We start from the raw sequence: 14,948 nt of genomic DNA on the forward strand, positions 1-14,948 counted from the left end.
TGTATATATATATATATATATATATATATATATATATATATATATATATATATATATACAGTACATATAGATATAGATAGATACATAGATATAGATATATGTAAGTATGTATGGATGTATGTATATATACTCGTATATAGACTTGATCTGCACGTAGAATAAGCATGCAAGAGAATATTCAGCAGCTTTTTAAAGGAAATGTTGTTCCAGGGAGGCTCCTGAGCCCATAAAAGGAGACTGGTCGGTGCACATATTATAGAATTAACGTGTCATATAAACACAACGATAATAAGTAAAAAGTCAAGTAAATAAATGAAGAAACAGGAACCAACACACGCCACCAAATAGTTTCAGAGTTGAATATTTGACTTTGCCCTTTAGCCTTGGCCCTTGACACAAAACTCTCAGAACTGAATTGCTGGATTCTTGTCTAACCCTTAATCATTCAGCCAACTTTGATTTTCTTAAAATCTATCTGAATCGACACTGTCAAGTGACCTTATCCGTTGATATTTTCCTATGCCCTTCACCTGCTTATCTCTTTATCCTTATTTTGACTTAACGCCTCGGCACAGTTTGGTCAGAACAGGATGAAAACTGTTTAATCTGATTTTGCTAGGCCACGTTTGACCTACCCTGTGACTTTGTTCTTTATCATATTACTCTAAGAAGACACTGTTTACTCATTTGCTGCACCTCAACCCTTCCACCAAATTTGGTTAAAATCAGGTAAAAAGTATTTGAGTTATGTTAAAAGACACAGACACACACACACACACAGACACACACACACACACACAGACACACACACACACACACACAGACACACAGACACACACACACACACACACACACACACATATATATATATATATATATATATATCTATATATATCTATATATATATATATATATATATATCTATATATATATATATATATATATATATATATATATATATATATATATATTATATAGATAGATAGATAGATACCGGTCAGAATATAACACGCTCTCACTCTGAAGGAACAGGTGTAAAAATAATATACAGTATATAAAATAAATGGAGGCTTCTAAGCCCACGCGAATCCCATCCCTCGTCACTTAGGTTCACGTGGGCGTTCATTCCTTCCTGGTCGTGTTGCGGCGGGTATTTAGTTTAGTCAGGGGAAGGGGAGGAGGAAAGGAGAAGGACGTGAGATGGGGAGGGAGTGGGAGAGGAGGGAAAGGTGGATATGAGAAAGAGAGGAGGGGAGGATTTAGAGGGAAGAAACGAAGGAGAGGTGATTGGGGGGAGGGAGGGAGAGAAGGACGGGTTCTTAGGAGGAAATGAAAGGATGAGAAGGAGAGAGGAAAGAACAGAGAAGGTTAGAAAGAGGAGGAGGAAAAGGTGAGTGACATGAGAGAAGGGGGGGGGAGAGAGAAAGGGAAGGGAATGAAGAAATGATAAGGCTGAGAATATGCAGAGAGTGAGGAAGAAAAAGTGACAAGTAAGGAAATAGAGAGAGAGAGAGAGAGAGAGAGAGAGAGAGAGAGAGAGAGAGAGACGCATTACCACGAAATTAAAGCTGTTTTAATACAATATAAACTGTCTCTGTAGGTGAGTAGAGATGATTCACGCCAAGAGCAATGACTCTCACCAGAACATTTTCTTTCTCTTTATTTATTTATTTATATCACTCTCCTGTCTATCTCATGCTTGCTAATTACTTCAACTCGGTCACTTTTTCACATTCACTTATTTTCCTACCGTCATTCACTCACTCTCTCACAGTGTCACTCTCTTATACTCTCATTCTCTCACTGTAACTCACTAACACTCACTCACTGTCACTCACTCACACTTACCTTTCACTCACACTCTCACATGCACTATCTCAGACTCTTTGTCATACTCACTCCCTCACAGTCATTCTCTCACACACCCTGCGTTGGTTTCACACACCCGTTGTTTCACACTCTCACATAATTACACATACACTCTTACTCCCATTTTTTTTTTTTGTCATTCGTTTACTCTTACATTCTCTCTCTCTCTCTCTCTCTCTCTCTCTCTTTCTCTCTCTCACTCTTAGTAGGTTGGAAGCTATTGCCTACATTTAAGTAAGTTTAGAATGTGAAGGTCAAGAGTCAAAGGTCAAGGTCAAGGGAGTGAAAAGAAATCTACCTAAAATGAACGGTTGTCCCCCGTCTCAAATTAATCACATTTATTTTTTTTTCTTTTAATTCCTCTGCTTAATACTCTTATTCTTATGGCACATTTAAGTCTTGCACTCTCACATCCTCACTCTCTCACTGTTTCAAACTACTCAGTCTGGCACATTTTCACACATTTTGCACGCCTTCATTATGATTTTCTCTCACCTTCTTATTCATACATTCTATCACTTATACTGACTAGTATTCTCACACATTTTCACAAATTCTCGCACTTTTTCACTCTCATATTCCCACACTCTCACTCATAAACTCTTGTAACTTCCATACTTTCACATTTCTCACTCACTGTCTTGTTCTGGCACCCTCTTATTCATTCTTATATTCTCTCATTCGTTCACTTTCATATTCTTGTACATTTACACACTTTTTCATTTTCTGTCACTCATTCGCTCATATTCTGTTACAGTCTTACTCATTCACGCATATCCTCACCTGTTCTCTCTCATATCCTTGCACATTCACGTACTTTCTCATTCACTCAAGTTTTTCCACACTCCCCCTCCCCTCTGTGTGTGTGTGTGTGTGTGTGTGTGTGTGTGTGTGTGTGTGTGTGTGTGTGTGTGTGTCTGTGTGTGCGTGTGTGTGTTTTCTGGACACTCCTTGGTTTACTTTCTACGGGATCTCTGTGATGCCAATATGTCTGTCATGAATACGTTAAATATGAATAGAGAAACTAAATATCATTCGATTTGTTTGCAGCTGACGGATCTGAACAGCTCTCACGACTTCAATCGTCAGTATATAAGTATAATATCACAAAGAGTTAAAGTGAGAAAAATAAATGCCATGCCCTTCGACGGAAAGCCAAAAATTTAATTAAGTACACTAAGAAAAACCTTGAGGCACATATTGCAAGTATCAGTAAAGCAAATCCCAAGGAATTTTTCAGTTACATAAGAAGCAAAATGGTAACAACTCCAACAATCGGTCCCTTCATCACAGGTAACGGAGAGCACAATGATGATGAAACTATGATGGCGAATATTCTTAATTTTTTCATTGCGTCAATATTTACAACAGAAAATATACATACGATTCCTGTTGTTTCCCCAGTTCCTTTAGAATAGGGCAATATAATCAATGACATTACAGTTACTGAGAGCGACATACTACTTGCAATTAACAAATTAAAAGAGAATAAAAAACCGGGACCAGACAAAACATTGCACGTGTGTTAAAAGAATTGCAGAATGAAATACCAAAGCCTCTATCCGAAGTATTTAACCTATCACTTAAGAGCAGTAAGGTGCCACATGAATGGAAGCTTGCTAACGTAACACCAATATTCAGAAAGGGCAACAAAGCACAATAAAAAAACTACCGCTAAATTAGTTTAACATTGGTCTATCTATCTATCTATAGCCCGACGCCTTAATCCCGCAAAGGGTGGCCGCAGACAAAACGCCTCCAAGTCACTCTGTCACCCACCATTTGACTCCCCTCCCCCCAACGCACCCCCCCCTCCCTCATATACCTCTCAACTCCATCCCTCCACCTCATCCTCGGTCTACCCCTCCCTCTCCCTCCCTCCACCTCACCTACATACACCCTCTTCGTCGGTCTTTCATTCTCCATTCTCTCCACATGTCCAAACCACCTCAGTGTATTTCTCCTAATCTTTTCAACCACATCCACATCTACCCCACAACGTTCCTTCACTTCTTCATTCGTCAACCTGTCCCTCCACGTCACTCCATTGGTGCTTTGCAAATTGCTTGAGACAAGCAATTTGCAAAGCACCAGACAAGTTTGTGAAACACTTAGAAACAAACAATCTCATTAAAGATTCGCAACACGGTTTTCGAAATAATCGCTCTTGCCTCACGAATTGCTTGGACTTTTTCAATGATATACTGAATGTACGACGAGACTAAATCTGTTGATGTGGTCTACCTCGATTTTCAATGGTCTACCTCGATTTTCAAAAGGCTTTTGACAAAGTTCCACACAAAAGACTCCTTCAGAAGCTAAAGGCACATGGTTTCAGAGGCATTGTTTTTGGGTGGGTAGAAGATTGGCCCACCGGAAGAAAGCAATGTGTTTAATCGTGGAAAAGAGTCAGACTAGATAAACGTTACATGTGGAATGCCGCAGGATTCAGTGTTAGGTCCTATTCTTTTTTTTGTTTTTTTTCTATCTATCTATCTATAGCTCGACGCCCTAATCCCGCAAAGGGTGGCTGCAGATAAACGCCTCCAAGTCGCTCTGTCACCCACCATTTGACTGTCCTCCCCCGAACTCACTATCCCCTCCCTCATATACCTCTCAACTCCATCCCTTCACCTCTTCCTCTGTCTCCCTCTCCCTCTCCCTCCCTCCACTTCACCTACATACACTCTCTTAGTCAGTCTTTCATTCTTCTTTCTCTCCACATGTTCTTTTTTTTAATATATTTAAATGATATTGATGAAGGATTATGCTGTAAGATTTCAAAATTTGCTGAAGTAATAGAGCAGATACAGCATTGCAAAGGCAGGCAATTCAGAGAGATCTTGATCAACTGTTTAAATGGGTCCAAGCATGGTGTATGGATTTCAGTATCAATAAATGCAAAGTGCTAAACGTTGGCAATAAAAATGGAAGAGCTGGTTATAACATTAATATGTCCAGCTTGGTAGGGCAAACCATGAAAAAAACTCAGGGGTTAAAATAACAAACGATTTGAAACCAAGGAAACAATGTACAGAAGCTGTGAAAGAAGCCAATAAATTGATTAGATTCATAGGTAAAGCATTCGAATATAAATCCGAAAATATCGTCCTCACTTTGTATAATTCCTTAGTACGCCTGCACTTGGAGTACTGCGTTCAGTTTTGGCCACCATATTATAAAGAGGATATGGAGAAACTTGATAGAGCACAGCGATGGATGACAAAGATGAAACCTAGATTGAGAAAACCATACGAGGAAAGTTTAGAAGCCCTGAATCTCTTTACCCTGTTAAACGGAGGTTACGAGGAGATTTAATTCAAATATTCAAAATATTCACTGGACATGATAACATGGCTGTCGAAAAATACTTCACAGTTGATCGCTCAAATTATACTAGAGGCAGTGGACATAAAAAAATTGGCAAACAATTCCAGTTGCATGAAGTTAAGCATGTCTTTTTTTAATAGAGTTGTAAATATATGGAACAAATTGGAATGAAATGTGGTAATTTGTAATACAGGACTAACCTTTAAAGGTCACTTGGATAAGTATCAGTCGTCTAACCCCCAGCTTAATATGTTCATTCCTGAATAAAACGCTTGTGTATAAGTAATTTTTTTCCCCTCGAGCCTGGATCAGTTTATCAAATGCAAATATAGTATAAGCACAGGCTAGGATATGCACAGATACCCCTGAATTAATGGCCACTACTCTTACTTTCGACCTGTGCTGGGCTGTGGATCACTGAGGGTCCCTGTTAGTTAAGTGACCACCATCGGAATTTTTTTTTTTTTTATGTACCAGGGGTCACTGCTTCAGGAGGTAACTTGTGTGCTTGTCCCACGTGGGAAAGTTCCTTGTCTCAGTGGAGTGAAAGGAGGTGGGGCCTGACTGATTGCTGCCTACCTTAAAATCGCCAGGCAAGGCTGCCACATCCCTGAACATCCACACTGTGCACTGTGCAATTTCCACACTGTGTCTACAGAAGCCTCGTTAACTCAACGTACATTATGTCATGCTTTATATACTTATTTATTTGATTATTCATTTTACTTTACTATTTTCTCTTACATGTTATTCAAACTGGTAGCTTATAGATAAGGTATCACAGAATGTAACTTTTCCTTTTCAGTCTTTGCTATGAAGTTTCCACATCAGTTTTTTCATGCTGCATGGTGGTTTTTCTCACTTTTAACTGCCAATTTTAACTGGAGGGTATGGAGGCGGGAGAAGCCTTCTTACTTTACTATCCTTATCCTTCAGCATGTAGAATTAGATCTCGTAGTCGTAGCCTATTCTGTAACAAACAGCCTCGAAAGGACCATAACGTCTGTTGCAATTTGCTTTCCTTTGTACTTCTTTATAGATGGTGTATGAAATTCCATGTGCCCTGGTTGTGAGATTGGAATGAGTCTCCTTGATTCTCTCCGACCAGGAGAGCATGTTTTCACCCCTGTTTGTTTGTTTGTTTGTCTGTTAGCAGGATGGCTGAAAAACTAAAATAGAGATTTCGACCAAATTTGGTGGATAAACAGGCCATGACCCAGGGGGCAATCGATTAACTTTAGGGACTGATTCGAATCATATTACAGATTCTGGATCCGGAGAATAGTTTTTGTGAAACCCTAATCAGTGATGAGAAAACGTAACGCATTATAAAGAGTGGTTTGGGAATTATATACGATGCCCTTGTCCGGGTGTTGCATTCCACTGAGTGCCCCTCTAGTTGCAAGTCAAATCGATCATCCAGTCTTAGCAACAAGTTACCATCAACTGAGCTGAAAGGGGTTAGAGAGTTTTGTCTAGTTGAGCAAAAGCGCAAAATTTTCAAAAGTTCTCAGGTAAAGGCAAAGAAGGAGTGGAGAAGAGAGAGGACGAGAAGTAGAGGAAGAGAAATGGAAGAATAAAGAAATGAAGTAAAGTAGGTAGAAGGAAGAGGAGAGAGAGAAAAATCAGGAGAGAGTAGAGAGTAGAAGAAAAAGGGAGGAGAAATGAAGAGAAAGGAGGAGAAGGGAAGGAGAGAATGGGGGAAGATTAAGAAAGGAGAGAAATGAAGTAAATAACAAACGACTAGAGTCAGACACAACAAACCTCGCCTGACAGCAGTTGTCTTATTTATAGCCCTCGAAAATCCGTGATCTTGCGTTTGACTTTTCAAGGTCACTCAAGGTCAGAGGCCATGGTGCCAAATAAAAGCCCATATGATACTTCCTATATTCTGATAAAAGTAAATATCTCGGTTTTAAACCAGATTCGAGTTATAGCCCCCTGAATATCTGTGACCTTGAGTTTGACCTTTCAAGGTCACTGAAAGTCAAAGATCATGGTACAATTAATAACCCAAGCGGGACTTCCTATATGCTGATAACAGTATCTCTATTTTCAACCAGTTTCGAGTTATAGCCCCCTCAATAACCGTGACCTTGAGTTTGATCGTTCATTTATTTAAGGTCAAAGGTCATGGTACCAATTAAAAGCCTAAATACGGCTTCCTATATGTTGATGATAGTAAATGTCTAACTGCAACCTGTTTAGAGTTATACCCCCCTGAATATCTGTGACCTTGAGTTTGACCTTTCAAGGTCACTCATGGTCAAAGTTCTTGGTGCCAAAAGAAAGCCTATATGGAAGTTCCTGTATGCTGATAACAGTAAGTATCTTTATCTTCGACCGGTTCAAATCATACCACTCTGAAAATCCGTGACCTTGATTTTGACTTTTCAGGGTCACTCGATTACCTCTAAAATTTAATCACTTCCTTTTGGGACCAGTGCTCACACATCCTGAAAAGTTTCATGTAATTTCTTTCAGCTGCGTTTCCGTAATGTTGCTAACAAACAAAGAAACAAACAGTGAAACAAAGAAATAAACAAACTCAACTAAAAACAATGCCTCGCCGGACTCCGTCCAGGCGAGGTAATAAGATGACAGACAAAACAAAATAAAGTATGTGGGAAATAAAAGAAGGGAAAGGAAGTGAAGAGAACACGGAACTAGGAAAGGAGAGGAAAGAGAAGTTCAGAAAGAAACAAGAAAAGGAAAGAAAAGAGCAGAGGAAGATAAGGGATGAGAAAAAGAGAGTAGACAGCGAGAGAGACGATGAGAAGGGACCAAAGGAGAGGAGAGCGGAGGAGAAGGAAAGACTAGGAGGAGGAGGAGGAGAAAGACGGAGATGAAGATGAAGGCGAAGAGGAAGATGAAAAGCAGAAAAAGAAGAAGAAGAATAGGTGGAGGAGGAGGAGGAGGAGGACAAAGAGGAGGCGAAAGAGGAAGAGGAGGAGAAGGAGGAGGAGGAGGAGACGATAAAGAGAGATGACTGGAGAGCAATAGGGAGGGTAAAATGTAGGGCGGGAGGGATTATCGACAAAACCAGAGAATCAAGAGGGTGATGGAAGACGAGAGAGAGAGAGAGAGTCACAAAGGAAGGTATACAGACAATGACAGACACACCAGGAGACAGTTTGACAGACAGACGGTCAGACAGACAGATAGACAGACAAACAGACAGACAGACAGACGGAAAAGTAAGCCGACAAGAAGGCAGAGCCAGGGACACATAGACATAGAGACAGCAACGAACGAATAGAAACAGTGTGAGACAGGTAGGCATAGAGACAGATAAAGAAACCGGTAGAAACAGAAAGACAGAGAGATAAAAAGAGGCTGGGACAATCAAACAGAGAGAGACAAAGACAGAGACAGAAACAGAGACAGAACCACTTTGCATCTTGAAATAAACGTTTTGTGACGATGAAACTAACTTTTGTAACAAGCTTTTTATTTTTGGTTATTTGTTCGGTTGTTGTTCATTGGTCAGTGTTGTTGTTTTGTTGTTGCAGTTGTTGATACTGCCTTTTTTTTTCTGCGAATAATTATGAGAGAGAGAGAGAGAGAGAGAGAGAGAGAGAGGGAGGGAGGGAGAATAAGAAGTAAAGGAGAAAAGAAGGATGATGAGAAGAGGTGATGAGGAAGAAGAGGAAAGAGAAAGAGCAGAGAGGAGGAAAGGAAGAGGGTGAAGATGAATAGGAAAATAGAAGAGGAAAGAAAGAGGAGTGAGGCGGAGGAACAAAAAAGAAAAAGAAGAGGAGAAAGAGAGGATATTAAGAGGAAAATAAGAGGAAGCAACGAGTAATAGAGGAAGAAGAGAAGAAAAGCAGAGAGATGAGAAGGTAAGAAGAGTGAGCTTTGGAAGATGAGAAAAAAAAAAGTACGAAAGCCGAACTACAGAAAAACAAAATAGTTGACTTAAAAATCCCATGTATCTGGAGGTCAAAAGAAAATTAAATGTCAGAAGTGGAGGGAAAGGGGAGAGACAAAAAAAAAAAAAAGATGAAGTGGGGAAGGAAAGACTGTGAAAAATGAGAGTAATAAAAAATGATACTTCAATAACGAAGAGAGAGAGAGAGAGAGAGAGAGAGAGAGAGAGAGAGAGAGAGAGAGAGAGGCAACTGTAGAAGAGATATATATTTAATGGTTGCTTGTTGATTAAAAGTGGTATTGCAGAATACTGCAGTGTTTTGGTTTGATGGGTACATGTTCCTTTCGGCTTACAGAAAGAGCAAGTCATATTAAGATCGATTTAAAGTGGTTAGGATTAAAAAAAATAAAAAAGGGTTAGTTTAAGTAGATAGTGATAATTCCTTCACTTCGATGACGCATCTACGCATTTTTTCCTTTTAATGTTTCTATTGTTTATCTCCAGACGAATGTATTTTTCATCGGGGAGACTTTTCGAGGTGGAGAGGTTTAAACTCATATCGCACCTTCAACACGAGTAGCTGCTCCTAAGCTTAATAAAATCGTCTGGTGGCAGCAAGAGCAAACTAATAAAGCTGTCAAAAAATTAAAAGAACAAAGGTACCGTAAATCATTATTTAAGTGTTGTTATTGTAGGATTTACTGATTCACCTGATTATGGTACATTTAATGTAGGTGACATGTTGTGCTGGGTGAAAAGCGGTTGAGGCTGAGGTCATGTTTTTGGCGGTAAGAAGGGTTGAAGTGGTGATGATGATGATGATGATGATAATAATGATGATGATGGTGATGATGATGTTAACTAAATTCAAGTAAGGAGTATACAGTATGTTATATACAAAATCGCTTTAACTTTTCCTATCTTATACCTGACTTGATTAAGGCAGGTTATGTGAAGCGTAGTTATAGTAGCTTAACAGACTTACCTGGTGCTGTTATCGAGATTATGGTGGTGCTTGTGGTGGTGCTTGTGGTGAGGGCTGTGGTAGCTGTGGATGGCTTTTGGTCCACTCTGAATTACACCACCTAACGAAAAAAAAAATAATGCATGAAGTTACTGAAATGTAGGACAAAACAAACAGCGATGCGGGTGATTACATAAAACCTCAAATCACTGCATAAATGAAGTACAATGTTATGAATAATAAAACAATTAGAAGTTAAATATAAACATATAGCAATGCATAGCATAATATGCAGGTATGATATATATAATGGAATGTTTGTCGTTTGTGTTTCTGTCTGTCCTCTATGGAAATCGAGGGGGGATGTATATAGAACGCTCGAAACAGCTCTAACAGGGGTAACATTTTACGACGAATATAGATGAGTACATTACAACTGCTGAAATGGTATCCCTGATGGTCAAGTTTACTACTAATTAGAAGTAATCGTCATAATGGTGGAAACATGGTGGCCAATTATGGTATATTTATTATTTTACTTCTACAGCCATATTGTTATTATTATTATTATTATAATTATTATTATTGTTATTATTATTATTATTATTATTATTATTGTTATTATTATTATTATTATTATTATTATTATTATTATAACTCTTTTAACCCCTTAACCGCGGGGCGTCACTTTCGTGACGCTTGGGAGCAAGGGATCATACCGCGGGGCGTCGCTTTTGTGATTCTGTGTTATTTTGAATTCACCCGGGCTTCCAAGTGGGGGCTTGTATCATCTATCAGTACTGCCAATGTCCAACACTAGTCAGCACTCCTAATCTCATCTGTACTCCCATCCATTGTTGACAATTTAGCCATTTCTCCCCGTTCTTGACTCCCCTCCCTACCCCCCCTCCATTACACTATCCTCTCGCCTGCCCGGCCGTGCTACACTAAGTAAATCTTCCCTGGAATTTTTCACTGATTTCATCCATTGAAATAAGCCCTATGCCCTATTCTTATACCAAATAATATATACAAGAAAGAAATAAGGTAAGTGAGAGTGCCATACACCTGGAATTGGCTAATTATCACCTGACAACACCTCACGTGCACTCGTTCGCTAATTTTCGCTGTTTTTTTCCCCTTGAAATATGCCATATAATCTATTTTCGTAATAAATATACATATAAGGAGTGAAGGGAGAAGCCTAAGTGATATTTACATTCACCTGGAACTACCTAATTTATAATGTATTGTCTAGATTTCCTGCCAATCATTTCAGTGAAATACATAGCTGTTTCAAGAGCTACGTTGGTAGCACTGAATAACCCCCAAGTAGGCCTCAACCCGGGCCGGCCTTCCTTTATCAGTTCTCTCTCATCTTCCGAAGAGGAGGTACGGCTCATCCTCTTGCTGACTTCAGGGCCTTTTTTTACCCCCATGCAAAGGGCCCTGTGACCTTTACCCCCTACTAAATCTCGTGTGGAAAGAGGTAAAGGGCTGACAATTGATAAAAGAGTGACTACGATCTTTCTATTGAGTAAAACAGTGCAAGTGGAATTGTAAATAATGTGTAAATAATGTGTAAACAGCAAGTGAAAGTATTGAATGTAAATATACGTGAACAATGGAAAATAGTTTTATAAGTTACTTCAAGTGACAGTGCATAACACAGTGTAAATAAAATAGAAATGTAAATAACGTAAATAAAATAGAGAACGTAAATAGAAATGTAAATGAGTAGTATTATAAGAATATGAGTATATACCCTAGGAGTAATGAAAGTGAAAGTTTCACTATAGCATGTCTGAATACTATGAGTTATGAGAGTGAAGATGAAAGTGACATTCACTCTCAATGCCAGTATACAGGACGAGAAAGTGAATGCTACGTATTTTACTGAAAGAAATTGAATCCCTACAGTGACAATAAACTAATACTACTGAAGGAAACTTATGGATAAAGACTGTAGATATATATAAGTGTTATATAGTAATAGAAATATAAAGTGTGAGGGGTTTTATGAATAATAAATGACAGAGAACCAAGAGCGAACTAGCGCAAGTGCGGCGGTCAGACGCGCTCATAATTTTCATTGTTTTCAGTGTTTTTTTTTTTTTGGAGTATGGATCCCAAACTACTTGAAAATCATAGAGTAATGTTTATAGTGTTAATATCTGGCTGTGGTAATCATATTACGGGTTGTCGGGAAGTGTAAAGTGGAGACTTCGTTACCCAACTTCAGAGGTCTCCACAAGTCCTACGGTAACTGACGAAGGCTCAACAAACATTCCAGGAGAAAGCTGAAGGTATGTGCCATAAGCATATATAATTTAATATTCTAGGACTAATAACTGATTTTTGGCAAATATTTTTTGAGAGTCTGTCGGAGCCCGAATAACCCCGCGGCACACGCAAAACATCGGTAAACATGCCCGCGGTGTAGGGGTTAAAGACCACCTTCGGCGGCCTTTCCGCTCCAGATAAAAAAGGCGGTTACGACAACTTCAGTGCTCACAAAGGAAGTGATCCGCCTAAAGGTCGCCTAAGCCACTTGTCCAAGGCCAGAAATGAGTCATAACTGGGGAACCGGTGTGTCCCGATTGGACTGGAAATTGTTTTATTCTTCAAGTTAGAGCATTTTAGCGACATCTTGCTCTGACAAAAATTACGCTACAGTGCACCGTTGTTGCTCTGTTACGGTAACAAATGGGCAAACCAACAAACATGCAGAAAACGGATCATCGATGGGTGGGACGACTCGTGGAGTCATCATAGCAGGTGGAGTGAGCAGGCAGGGTTGAGTGGATGGGTGGGTGTGGAGTAGTAGGGTGGGAGAATGCGTGTGGTGGGGCAGGGTGGGTGGGTGGGAGACTGGGGCAGCGTGGGTGGGTGAGTGGGTGGACAAGATGGATGGGTGAGCGTGAGTGAGTAAGCGAGAAGGTGGGTGGGTGGATGGGTTGGGTAGGTGGGTGGATGGGTGGCTAGGTTAGGTGAAAGGGTTAATGTGTGTGTGGGAAATTGGATCCATGGAAGGAATAGTCTCATGGGGAATATATCCCAGGGGAAATGGGCCCAAGAATGAATCTTCGTTCATTGAGTAAAATGGGACTCCGATGGTCTTCTTCATAGGGGATCACAGGTAAGCTGGTATGCACCCGGGCAACGTCGGGTCCCCTGGTAGTACATACTATATATAAATCTATCTATCTATCTGTCTATCTGCTGTACTCACGCAGTTGCAAGCGCTGGTTCGAATCCTCGCAATATTTAATTACAACGGCCATGCCACGTTGAGTACACCGCTTCCCGTCCGATCAGCGAAGTTAAGCAACGTTGGGTCTGGTTAGTACTTGGATGGGTGACCGCGTGGGAACACCAGATGCTGTTGGCATCCCTACGTGTTAAGTGGGGTTGGTGGAGGATTAGTGCCCCTCCCTGTAAAACAATTAACTCTAAGCCCTTGACCACCCCGTTTGGGATACATGGCGTCTGGCAATGGATGGAGATATATATATATATATATATATATATATATATATATACAGAGGTGGGCACCCTGTACACAAAAAGTACCGTCGGTAACGGTAACGGTACTTGCCTATAATTGTAGTGTCACTACCGGTACCAGTACCTAAAAGAAGAAAAAAATAGATGTACCGAGTACCGACTCGGTACCCGGTACATGAATATGAATAAAGTAAACTTGCTCAGTATTGATTTTTTTTTTGTTTTTTGTTACCACACTGAGGACCCAGAGACTAGTCTTGTCAGCAGAGCCGGACCTGAGGAGAGATGAAAGATGTTGTCAGACAATTGTCAGTCACATTAACTATGGGGTGACTAAAGCATAAGGTTATGCCACCGTTCAGTCCTTTACTTTCAATACATAGATCGCTAAACTTTAACCAGCCACTGTAATTCACATTCTTATACACCTAGATTAGTGTTTATCAAAATAAACACAATTTTATGACTACATCATGTAATTACATGCACAATAATCTGGTTAACAATTATATAGTGCACTTCAGTTTTCTTTTTCAGTGTTGCCCTTGAGGAAAGTGAGCAATTCAAAATGATAGTCACTGAGTCCCGCCTGTTTTGGTTTGATCACGTCCTTCCCCAATGAAAACAGACGTTCCACAGCATCACTGGATGGTATTGGCGTGTTATAAGTTACAATTAAGTCTCCGAAAACCTTGCAAGGAAAGCAGTCCTTGTTGATTTTATGTTTCTGGGGTTTCTCCAAAAATTCCTTTACTAGCTTTATCCCAGTCTCCCTTTTCTTCCTCCCTTTTACATAGAGGGGTTCGAGAAACTCTTCCTTGACATACTGCTCGTCATTATCTTCAGTGGTGCTGCTCTCCGCGTCCTCTAGCTTGCTGTCCAGTAGTGACACCATCTTCTTCTCCACCCTCCTCCTCATTTTCTCTGTGTCATAGGATGCAGACTCAGGTAACCACGCCAACCACTATAGCTTGAATTGGGTATGAAAGGCAGCAGCAAGTAGGCAGTCAATGTCCTCGAAACGATGTCCGAACCTGCCTTCCACACCCCCAGTCACTGCGTTCACTAGAGGCTAGTACACCGTTAGATCGGTGCTTTCCTTCACCCCTTGTAATATCTTGAGGCACATGGCCAGGGTCGGCAGCAGCACTCCTATGTAGGCCTTCTCCTCACTTTTTTTTTTTTTAATCACACGATGCGTGAATATAGATAAATAAAATGTACCAGTACCGAGTACCGACAAAATATGCTTAAAAATGTACTGTCGGCACCAATCTCGGTACATGACGAAAACAGTAGTGTCACTACTGCTACCGGTAATCGAATTGTAACTCGGTAATGTAACTCTGTACTTTTGTACCTCGGTACTGCCCACCTATATATATATATATATATATATATATATAT

At 40.0% G+C, this 14,948-nt stretch overlaps 1 protein-coding gene and 1 non-coding gene across 2 annotated transcripts in view; one reads left to right on the forward strand and one right to left on the reverse strand.

The window, feature by feature from the left end:
- The window catches only part of LOC145405583 (uncharacterized), a 60,339-nt gene extending 45,879 nt beyond the window's left edge, over positions 1–14,460 (reverse strand). The window contains exon 1 of the mRNA XM_080276909.1: positions 14,369–14,460. Coding sequence (XP_080133035.1) covers positions 14,369–14,460 — 92 coding nt within the window. The remainder of the gene's footprint in view (positions 1–14,368) is intronic.
- Positions 13,307–13,425, forward strand: LOC145405687 (5S ribosomal RNA). The gene has a single exon (XR_013898428.1). It is a non-coding gene; the product is annotated as a 5S ribosomal RNA (ribosomal RNA).
- Positions 14,461–14,948: the final 488 nt, after the last annotated feature.

This window comes from Coenobita brevimanus, chromosome 67 (genome assembly GCF_032717465.1).
Source record: "Coenobita brevimanus isolate Jiangsu-jjx chromosome 67, ASM3271746v2, whole genome shotgun sequence".
NCBI lineage: Eukaryota > Metazoa > Arthropoda > Malacostraca > Decapoda > Coenobitidae > Coenobita > Coenobita brevimanus.